The sequence below is a fragment of the Acanthisitta chloris genome, unplaced genomic scaffold (assembly GCF_000695815.1).
Source record: "Acanthisitta chloris isolate BGI_N310 unplaced genomic scaffold, ASM69581v1 scaffold8747, whole genome shotgun sequence".
Classification (NCBI taxonomy): Eukaryota; Metazoa; Chordata; class Aves; order Passeriformes; family Acanthisittidae; genus Acanthisitta; species Acanthisitta chloris.
Genome location: NW_008682009.1, coordinates 68086 through 79868, shown reverse-complemented (window position 1 = coordinate 79868; position 11783 = coordinate 68086). Strand labels below are relative to the sequence as shown.

Here is an 11783-nt window from a genome sequence, read left to right as displayed (position 1 = left end):
TTATTATTATTATTATTATTATTTCATGCTTTTATCATAATAAAATAGCTCTGTGTATGCAGTTTGTATGTGGAGACCATATAGCAAAATAAGGAGACTTTACTTAAACCTGGGTGTTAATCATGTGTTTTTAATTTATAGCTAGCTTGTGTAGGAGAGACTTGGTAAAGAGGTTAGGAGGCTTTGTTTAAGAAATTGTCATGGCTGTACTAGGAATGTTTTAAAGCGATCTTTAAAAATAAAAGGAGTGGAAAACTTGGGGGAGGGAGTATTTAAGATACTGGGACACACGAGAACTGTATGTGTTGATGGATTCCAAATAACTTTGAGTATGTAATTTCATGAACATGATGTCTGTGCTTATTGTGGAGTAAACATTTTATAAGCCTGGTGTTTAAGGCCCATGTTTTGGTGGTGTTTGTTAATGCACAGTGCAGAACTTGTATCATGGAGGGATGAATGACTGTGAAAGGAAACATTTTATTAATTGTGTTATTTTTTTTCTCTATCCTGAATTAGTTTTACTGGTGGCATCTTCTGTTATCTCCAAGCAGGTGTGTTCTACTTTAAATTGTAAAAGCCTCTTAAAGCTGCAGAGTTAAAAAGGGCTTACAACATACGTAGAATATAAAATGAAGGTGGTATATTGTGTAATAGTGGATCAGTTACTGTCTTGAAGACTGCAAGCAGGAATTATGTGAATGTTCTTAAATGTGAATTAAGGGAGATTATTTTTTAATTATTTCTCCTAACTAATTCTCCTAGTAATTCATCTTGTGAATTATGTGTTACCTCTGAAATACAATTGCTGTTTAATCAAAAACTTATGTCACCTGGGGCTTCTTGAAGAAAAATGACTTAACGCATATTACCCGTGATACTTCCTCTTGAGATGCTTTTGAAAATTCTTGGCTTCAGTGATGTAGCTCAGGTGTAAAAGTCTGTCAAAAAGCGGAACATTTGTAGTTCTAAATGAGATCATGTATGATGGGACCTGTTCTGAAATGTGTTGGCATTTTCTCTCTTTCTTGCCTGGTGACTAGAAGAGGGGGTTTGGTTAGTGTTCGATTCTTTTAATGCAAGATCTGAGTCTCTTACAAGGATTTGATCTTTTCCTGTGTCACTGTAATGATGAAAACTAATCTCTTTTATGGATAGGATTTCTTTAATTGCAAGAGTTACCAATAGTGTAATCAGTCATGCTGATCTTTGTATTAATTCCCACTTTTAAGGGCTAGTTAAATTCCTTAATTTTGTTATCTCCATAAGGTATTTTGTATATTTTTCTTCTAGGCTATTTACTTTCTAGAAGAGAGGGTCAAGCAGGATCCCCTGAAAAGCCATTGTCTGACCTGGGTCGTCTCTCATACTTGGCCTATTGGAAAAGTGTCATATTGGAATACCTGAACTGCCACCATGAAAAACAAATCAGCATCAAAGGAATGAGTCGAGCTACTGGAATGTGTCCACATGATATTGCCACAACCCTGCAACAACATAGCATGATAGATAAAAGAGAAGATAGGTCAGTGAATCTTGTAAAGAAAAAAACCCCAAAACCCCACTATTAAAAACATTCTCTACTTGCAAAACAGTTGATGTGAAATGTCTGTCTTAAAGTCTGACTTTGAAATGAGGGATAGCCATCTTACTGAAGAAGTCTGTACAAACAGATCTTTTTAATGGGGTGTTACATTAAGAGTTCTTCCTGGTGATTTTTTGGATCCTCTTTGATGTCAATGGTCATTAGAAGGATGTGGCTGGCTTGAAACATTTTCAGTTAAGAATTTTGTTTCTTTCAGTGTAGTCTTCTGTAAAGTACAGTTCCCAACTCTTGCTTTGCAAATATCTTGCTTTGAATACCAGTAAGGGGAAAATTTGGGTTGGTGGATGGCAGTCTTTTTCCACACCCCCTGGTTCAGTCATTACTGAATGCATGCAAACCATGGGATCACATCAGCTCTACACGAAGTCCTCCTGCTCAAGGTATTGGTAGTACAAGTTTTATTTAATGATATTCAATGTTGAATGTTAGCGCACTGCAAAGGTGAGTTCTTGTTTTGTAAATATCTTCTTTCTTAATGATCTTGACTGATGTTTTAGAATTCAAGTGGATTGTTTTTCTTGTTTGGGCTCTTTTTTCCCATAAAATACCTTAAATTACTCTCAATGGTATTTCTGTTTCTGAAGAGCTGCTTAGTTCTTTCTGGGTATTCCAATCATAGAAACTTTATATTAAGCAAAACTGCCTTACGAACACTGGTTTGCCAAATAATAAAATCAGGAATATCTTAGCCTGAATGATATTTTTGTGCACTAATGCTAGTATTGAAAACTAGTAATTTTTGAACTAGTAGGAATGCAGATCTTCAAAAAGGAGATTGGCTTACAGGGTGGTGTGATGAGAGTAGTAAGAGGAGTGCTGCCATTGCATTAAAACCTTAACTTTATAGGGAATTACTTATGGACAACATGAGGACAAATGCATTTTAAAGGAGAATCCAATAAGTATTCATCACTTATTTGCAGCTTCAGCCATATAACAAGTTATTAACAAGTTATGCCCCAAATACTGACACCCAATTAGAAAATAAGGTTTTTTCATCTATGTCATTTAAAATACTCTATGAACAAGGTCAGTCTCTTTTCAGAGTTAGTAAAGCTTAGACAGGGACATGAACTGGACTGAAGGTATCCAGAAGGTCACTGACTGAGACAGGAAATCACATCTTTGGAATTCCTGTCAGACACTTACCTTGGGAATTTGGTATGGCTTCTTATTATTTTCTACATTTTGTTAATTTTTCTTACATGTAGTGAAGTATGAGTTTGTCACAATTCTGTGAAAAGGGTTCACCTGGATCTGATTTGGGTTTTTTTCAAAACTCTGTCAGTGAAAAGCAATGTTGTTACTTAACCTACCTCATTTTTGCAGCTTTTGAAAATCTTGCTGATCTTTGTTGTTTAGAATTGTATAGTTCCTTGCAACAGGATACTTGGGTGGGATGAGTGCTAGTATATTAGCATACTGTGCTATTTCATTTCTCTTTACCTACTTTTGATATGCTGCGTCACTTCATAGTAATTGAAAAGTTGTTTTGCACTGCATTAGCACAGGACTACAGTACATTTTAATGCTTCGTTAGAAAACCTGTTTCTAACTTGCTTTCTTGTCCTGTTAACTGACATCATCAGTTGTAATATTACTTTTTCTCTCTCTTTACTTAATGATCCACAGTGTTTATCTGTGCTCGTATGTAATATTAAAATTGGAAGTTGTTCTGGCAGTGACTGAAGTGCCAGCACTCAACCTCTTGAATGGATTTAGAGTAGTCAACTATAAAACCTTTTCTTTCCTCTCTGTTGCCCTGGTGATGTTTAATATTGAGCTTTCACTTCATAAACTGTTGTTTCCTCACTTCCTCTCAGCAAACAGTCAGTAGTGTGTGTTACTGCTGTGTGTCAGCTGGTGGTTTTAGTTTGATGTATCCATGTATTTAGCCATCTATGTTCACAGGTTATTTGCAAAAGGATGTAGACTACAGGCAGTTTGGTTTAGATGGTCACTCTCTAAATTAAATTACTCTTTATTTGATTGTAGATTTGTAATTATTAGAAGGGAAAAGCTGATTTCCAGTCATATGGAGAAACTGAAAGCAAATCCACGTATCAATGAAGTAGATCCTGAAAGCTTGAGATGGACTCCTTTGTTAGTTTCTAACGCTGCAGTTTCTGAAGAAGAAAGAGAAGCAGAAAAGGAGGTAATATCAGAGACTTCTTAATTTCTCTTCCTTTGAATTTCATCACTCTGAATATTCAACATTAGACTGTCTTAAATAGAGCAGTTTTAACTTTGACCACTGCTTGATAGTAGAGGGTACTGATACTGTAATGCGCAATTTTTGGAAGCTGTGTAGTAACTTTGGTAACTTTGGGGGGATGAATATGCAGGCTTAAAAATACGAAAACCTAACATGTGAATCAGTTGTCATGAAGCTGTATTTATCACTCTAGAGGTAGTCAGAGAGCATGTAATCAGATCAAATTTGGTGCAGAGCTCAGGGGCTGCACTGTCAATCGATTCTTTGTGTTCTGAACTTGCTCAAAGTGATCCAGTCAGTGGGCATGTAATGTAGTGCTAAAGGACTTAAATCAATTCGCTGCATCATTAATGGTGCTAAATATCCCATGAAATGCAATCTTCTTTGGTTTGTTATCTGTTAACTGTTGTAAAGGAGCTACTAGATGATTCAGCTGAAATGTTGTTGCTAGGTTAGCCAGCAGTGCTAATCAGGGTTGACTTATTTTAACTATTTAGCTGAACATAAAGGATATAGCTAAGTAAATGCTGTTTCAGTGACCTGTTATTTTAACCTCAACCCTTCAGGCTGAGCGTCTGATGGAACAAGCTAGCTGCTGGGAAAAGGAAGAGCAAGAAATATTCTCTTCAAGAACTAATAGTAGGCAATCACCTGCAAAAGTACAATCCAAAAACAAATATTTGCGATCTCCAGAAAGTGTGGCAGTGGTGGGGGAGCGAGGGCAATCCACAGAGCAATCGAAGGAAAGCAGTGAGGAGGATGGTGGGGATGAGAATCAGCAGAGTTCGCCTCCCCGACTGACAAAGCCACAGTCGCTGACCATAAAAAGAAAGGTGTGTTACTTCACTGGTTTGGGATAAAGTCATTTGTCTTTGATTTCAATCAAATCACTATCACTGAAATAACAATCTGGTTTTTTGCAAACATTTATTAGATTGTTTTAATCCTTTCTGTGTTATTTGGACACTTAACAACTTCTCTTTTCTCTTCCCCCCCCTTCCATCTAATTTTTTTATGTTTTGGATTTTTCATGGAACTGTGAAACACTAGTGCCACAAAAAAATATAAGAATTTCCTGTTAATTTTGAAACTAGTGATTGCCCTCTGCTGTTTGGCATTGGTATTGGTTCAGTATTCCAATGGTTCTTCCTGTTTCCATGTTAAGATGGACTCCAGCTTGTGGAGTTTGTCTTTTTATTGTTTTTAACATAGTAACTCCTAAAAGGGGAATACTGTTTTTCAGAAAAAATGCACTTAAGCCAAAATGATTTCTTCTTTTTTTTTTTTTTTAACCCATATTTTTCTAGTTTGCAGGAGATCTAAATGTTAAATTCTGGTCACTGTGGTGTTTGAATAGTTCTTCATTTCTTTGAAAAATCAACTATTTGAGTGGCTTAAATTAGTAAGCATAAGAATGCCCAAATTTTAAAACACTCAGCTTTAGCCTTTGTATTTAGATGTCTCTGGTGAGAATCAGGGAATTTGGTTATACTTTAAATGAGCAAACTTTAACTATAAATTTCTGACAATGCATAATAATAGAAAAACAATCTTGAACAGTTTCTTCTTTATAGCAGCCAACTGTAGGATTCTTGACATGTACTTCTTTGCAGTTATCTATTTTTCTATACACATGCTAATTTCTAAAAATAGCAGAACCCAGAAATGTAGAAAAATAAGCTTTGGTACTTGTGAAGGTTTTGGGGGAATTATAAACCTACAGAGGAAAAATGTGTAAGTACAATTCATGCAATAGTGCTAGGAATATTATTTGACAGAAGGTAAAAGGCACTGCAATGTGAAGAAAATTCAACTCTTACTTTTCACGTACAGAAATGTTTGTGTACATGTATACATAACTATTTTAAATGTTTAGACATTTTATTTTTAGATTCTGTCTACACTTGAATTTGATGCAATGTAAGTTGTTTTTTTTGAAGGAGTAAATAGATTGTTGTAAACACAATCTACAGAAGTTTATGTCCAGAATCAGCTAACAAATGGGAATGTAGGAAGAGTTATATTTGTGGAATTATTTTTCAGAGACCTTTCATACTGAAAAAGAAAAGGGGCCGTAAACGCAGAAGAATAAATAGCAGTGTCACAACAGAGACGATTTCTGAAACAACAGAGGTGTTGAATGAGCCATTTGATAACTCAGATGAAGAGCGACCCATGCCACAGCTGGAACCCACCTGTGAGATGGATGGTGAAGATGATGACTTGAAGCCTGTGATTAGAAAAGGTTTTGAGTATCAACCTGGGCAGCAGAAGCAAGAAGAGGAAGAAGAGCAGAACAAGGAAGAGAAAGATACTCCTTGTTACAGCAGCGGTGAAAATTGTACAGGTAAACTTAAAATGTTCTTTTAACTTCACAAAATTTAATTTTGTTCTGTGACCTTTAAAGTGTTTATTTTTGTCATAAATCTGGAATTTTCTGATGAGATGTATTTAACCATTTTTGTCTTAAAATCTTACAATCTTAAAAGTGTTCTCTGCATTAACCTCATCTAATTTATTAGAATTCAGAATTCAGTGATGGCTTCAGATTTTTCATTTTTGTTTTGTTTCTATTCTGTTTATTGCTATCCTTGACCCATTAATAAGCTGGCAAATGGTTAGTGAAACTACTAATGAGCTATTCTGAACGTATACTCATTGCTTGATGTCCTGGCTCTCAAATTATGCTCTTTAAGTTTTAATTCTAGAATGAATGACTAGATTCTCAGGTTTGTGTATTTTCTCTAAGAAGCCAGGAGGTACTACTTGAGTATTTTTGTAGTTGCATGGAAAGTTTCATCTTTGTGATCTACAGTTGAGGAATCATGCACTGATTTCTATTTTAAACAGCTTTTGTGTGGCTCAAGCAACCATTTTTTAAGAATGTTGGTGCTGTTACAAACCCATGCACAGGTACATTAGAATGTTAACACTTTTTCCTGCTTCTCAACAGAAATTAATTAAACTGATAGTAGCAAGTTCTGAGTGTTCCAGCTATGTCCCAGTGGTCAGGTTTGCACTGCTTTAACTAGTCAGATGTTATATATTTGCCCATGGACCATGTCATTACATTAATTGACTGTAGGAGTGTTATAACACTAAAGGAGTATCACCAAAGCCATTATACTCCCAACTGCAGCATGTTATATCCTGATAATTCCCCCTTTTTCTGGTGTATATGTAAGTGGTACCTAGGGAGAAATGAAGGGGGTGAATGTGTTCGTGTACTTCTTTATGGCCAATGGATTAATTTAGTGTTCTGACTCACTCTGTGTTCAGTTTCCATTATCTTTTGCCTTCTATCATCTACTGTGAGCCGTGTTATGATATGTTGTCCATGAGAAGATACTAGAATGAGCAACCTTTTTCTCAGTGTTGGTACTTAAAACATGATTATATTTTTATTATGTCTTTGTCCTCCAGAATGGTCAAACAGGAGACTCCAGACTCTCACGTTGTTAGTATCAAAAAAGATGAATATGCGTTAGATCAATGTCTGTATTAAGTGATAGCATACTTTATTCTAAAACCAGAGGTTGAAAATCATATATTTGTACAGTGTTTGCTTTAGTTTACATGTCTTGTCATTTACATTTCTGAGGTTCTTCTAATGTGTGAATGGTGGTTCTGATAGTCACTGTTAAAAGGCCACCAAACAAGAACCATGTAAGTGTGTTAGAGCTGTAGATGCTGTGTCATTTTATTGTGGTTTTGAGATCCGTTTTGAACAATTGTTTCATGGTTTCTTAATACCTTTTGAGTTTATAAGTTACTCTCAGGTTTATATTTGAAAATACTCATTAGTTTGTGGAAGCTAAGACTTTTTTTTTTTGTCTCTGTTGCCTCCCAAAGATAATGCAGAGGATGTAGCTGTGTTGGAAGAAAGCACTAAAGACAATCTTGAACCTTTAAAGAGTAAGCAGGGTTGGCCCAAAGGAGTTAAGCGTGGTCCATCTAAATGGAGGCAAAGCAAAGAAAGAAAACCTGGCTTTAAGCTTAATTTATACACTCCACCTGAGACTCCTATGGAGCCTGACTATCAGGTGCTGGTGGAAGAACAAAAGGAAGTAGCTGAAGACAAGCCCTGCCCTGTTCCTGCTGTTACGGAGGAACCTGTTAAAGAACCCGTTGAAGTATTACCAGTACCAGATGATGAGGTAAAAGAGGTAGAACCTGAACCTCTGCATCCACCCAGTGAACCCTTTGAAAAACAAGAAAATGATACTATGAAAGCTGAGGAAGAAGAAAGCAGTGCAGAAGAAGGTGGAATCAATTCAAAAGATCAAGAAAAAGACAAAGCAGAAGAAGTGTTTGTGCATAAACAGGAGTCTGTGCATTTGGATGATCAGGAGGAAGAGGAGGAGGAGGATGAAGAACCTTCTCACAATGAGGATCATGATGCAGATGATGAAGATGATAGCCACATGGGTTCAACAGAAGTGGAGAAAGAGGAATTGCCTGGTGAAGCTTTCAAAGAAATGCTGGAAACACAGCAATCTTTTTTAGAGGTAAATGTTCAAACTGGTAATTCAAATCAGGAGGACTTAATGGATTGTGGTGTTGACCTTGCAGCTGATGAGTGTGAAAGTGACCAGAAAGAACTTGCTACAGATTCAGACCCAGTGCCTGAATCTGATGATGATCATACAGATAACAACCAGGACCAAAAAGCTGGTGAAGAATTACATTCCGATTTTAAGGGAGAGAGTACTGAGGCTATGGAGATTGACTCAGAGACGGTTCAAGCAGTACAGTCTCTAACCCAAGAAGCAAGTGAACATGAAGATACATTTCAGGACTGTGCAGAGACTCAAGAGGCATGTAGAAGTTTGCAAAACTACGCCCATAATGACCAAAGTCCCCAAATGACCACACTGGATGATTGTCAGCAGTCTGACCACAGTAGCCCAGTTTCATCTGTGCACTCTCATCCTAGCCAGTCAGTTCGTTCTGTTAGTAGTCCAAATGTTGCTCCCTTAGAGAACAGCTATGCTCAGATTAGCCCAGATCAAAGTGCCATTTCTGTGCCGTCTCTACAGAACATGGAGACCAGCCCAATGATGGATGTTCCCTCAGTTTCTGATCATTCACAACAAGTTGTGGACAGTGGGTTTAGTGACTTAGGAAGCATTGAGAGCACAACAGAAAACTATGAGAACCCAAGCAGTTATGATTCTACGATGGGTAGTAGCATCTGTGGAAACAACTCTTCTCAAAACAGTTGCTCGTACAGTAGCCTTACATCTAGTAACCTAACTCAGAGTAGCTGTGCAGTGACCCAGCAGATGTCTAGCATTAATGGAAGCTGCAGTATGATGCAACAAGCAAACATCAATTCTCCTCCCACCTGTAATGTAAAATCTCCCCAAGGTTGTGTTGTTGAAAGACCTCCAAGCAGCAACCAACAGTTATCCCAGTGCAGCATGGCTGCTAATTTTACACCACCTATGCAGTTGACTGAAATCCCTGAGGCTAGCAATGCCAACATTGGATTATATGAAAGAATGGGGCAGAGTGAATTTGGAGCAGGGCATTACTCACAGCCATCTGCCACCTTTAGCCTTGCCAAACTGCAACAGTTAACTAACACGCTTATGGATCATTCTTTGCCTTACAGCCATTCAGCTGCTGTAACTTCCTATGCAAACAGTGCCTCTTTGTCCGCCCCCTTAAGTAACACAGGGCTTGTCCAGCTTTCTCAGTCTCCACATGCTGTTCCTGGAGGACCCCAAGCACAGGCTACCATGACCCCTCCCCCAAACCTTACTCCTCCTCCTATGAATTTGCCACCTCCCCTTTTGCAGCGTAATATGACTTCATCGAATATTGGAATCTCCCACACCCAAAGACTGCAGACTCAGATGGCCAGCAAAGGTCATGTTTCTGTAAGAACCAAATCCACGCCTCTGCCACCTGCTGCTGCAGCCCATCAGCCACAAATTTATGGGCGTGCTTCACAGACTGTAGCCATGCAAGGGCCTGCACGGACCTTAACAATGCAGCGTGGTATGAACATGAGTGTAAATTTGATGCCAGCCCCAGCTTATAATGTCAATTCAGTGAACATGAATATGAATACCCTTAATGCTATGAATGGTTATAGCATGTCCCAGCCAATGATGAATAGTGGATATCACAGTAATCATGGGTATATGAATCAAACACCCCAGTACCCTATGCAGATGCAGATGGGGATGATGGGAACTCAGCCATATGCACAGCAGCCAATGCAGACAGCACCCCACAGTAACATGATGTACACTCCTCCGGGCCATCACGGCTACATGAATACAGGCATGTCTAAGCAGTCTCTCAATGGATCCTACATGAGAAGGTAGGCCCTTTGGAGAGACACTACCAAACTGGCGTATCGGATTGATCTGCACAAATACCTTTTGGAGAGTACGATTTCAAAACCAGCAATTGGTGTGAATGCAAAAACATTTGTTGGCACCATTTAAAAGCTGTATGCAGCAGAAAGCCTTATACAATTTTTTCTTTATTTCTTGTTTTGTTTTTTTTCAGTTTTTTTTGTTTTGCTTTTTTTTAACTTTGAGATTTAACTTCTCTTTTCTTTGGGGGGAATTAAGTGGTTTTCCATTTTTTATTTCATTGAGCTTGAAATTCTCTGGAAAGGAAGAACTCTTTCTATGAACTGCAATTACACAGCAGCTGATGGTTCAGAGCCATTTTATGTGCCTGCTCCCATTAAAAATGTGGATAAATAGACTCCAAAACTATCAGACAGTACTGGATCATGAGCTTTTTCTCTCTCCTTTCCCCACATGTAAATGCCTTTTAGCAGTTCTTTTATTGTATTATTTTGTTTCTGAAGGTGACACTTCTGCATGCCGCTAATGTCTTTGTTAGTGACAGTGCATTTTGTAGTACTGTACAAGTGTTGTGCTTAACAGTAAGCCATTTCTTAATTTTTTTGCCTTGATTGGGTTACCCTAGTTTGAAGGGTAAAAAAACCAGAACTATATTTTTGTTAATTATAAAACTTGTAAAAATAATAAAAAAAGCTGCAAAAAGCTATTCACATTTTGGTTAGTTCAAAGGGTTTTATTGCTGTATGTTTAGTGTAAAGTTGAGACTCTTTTCCATTTTTGTGACCAGTTTCTTTGGGGCTGGGATAGGAAAAAAGGCAGCTTTCTGTTTTATAAATACTGTTATGTTTTTTTGTTGATCAAAACATCTCAGTGTTTATTTGTCAAGTTTTGAAACATTTTCGTATATGTCCAAATACTTGGCAGGATTTAAAAAAAAAAAAAAAGTAGTGAATTTGGTGTAAAGTTGCTATTTTATGGAAATGCCTCTAACTTTACATTTTCATTCCATCTGTAGATTTTTCTATCTTTATAAAATATTGGAGTTATTTTTTAAGGGAAAAAAATAGAGCAGTAGCGTGTGAATAGCTCAAACTAAGCTTACAGATCGCATGTAAAAAGGCAAAAGTTATTTGTGTCTGTTTATATTGCTTCCTTTTTGTAGCCTTTGTACCTGTACAGAGTGACTGTAAGGGCCGAACAGAAGAGGCTTGATACATGTAAAAATAGGACCCAGTGACACTCTTGTATTTATCTGTTATCTTTTTAGTCAGTCACTTAAAAAAAAATACCCACAAAAAACCCACCCAAGCAACAAAAATAAAAACTGCAAAAAACAACACCCCCCTCCCAAGCTGTACATTTTAACATAAAATAAATTATGATGAGCCATTTTTAGCCTCTTGTGTCTTGTCATAGTTTGATGTTGCATGGGAATTACCTCCTGAAACAGTGTTTGTTATGGTGCTCTCACATGCTTGATCTAAAGCCCATTAAAGTTTGTGGGGTTTGGATTAGGTTGTTAGAGCCTAAGTGTAGGTTACTCATCATAATTGCATACACCTTGTGAAAATAAAGATGATCTAAGATTATTTTTTTAATAATCTTAATAAAATATTGAATAAATATGTAT

General features: G+C 37.2%; 1 protein-coding gene across 1 annotated transcript; it reads left to right on the top strand.

The window, feature by feature from the left end:
• Window positions 1-1293: 1293 nt before the first annotated feature.
• On the top strand, window positions 1294-11542 carry KAT6B (K(lysine) acetyltransferase 6B; the record flags this gene model as incomplete). The annotated part of the gene is made up of 5 exons (XM_009078316.1): window positions 1294-1525; window positions 3602-3761; window positions 4388-4654; window positions 5865-6168; window positions 7674-11542. Coding segments are annotated over 5 exons (3449 nt in total), but the record flags the coding sequence as incomplete, so codon positions are not given.
• Window positions 11543-11783: the final 241 nt, after the last annotated feature.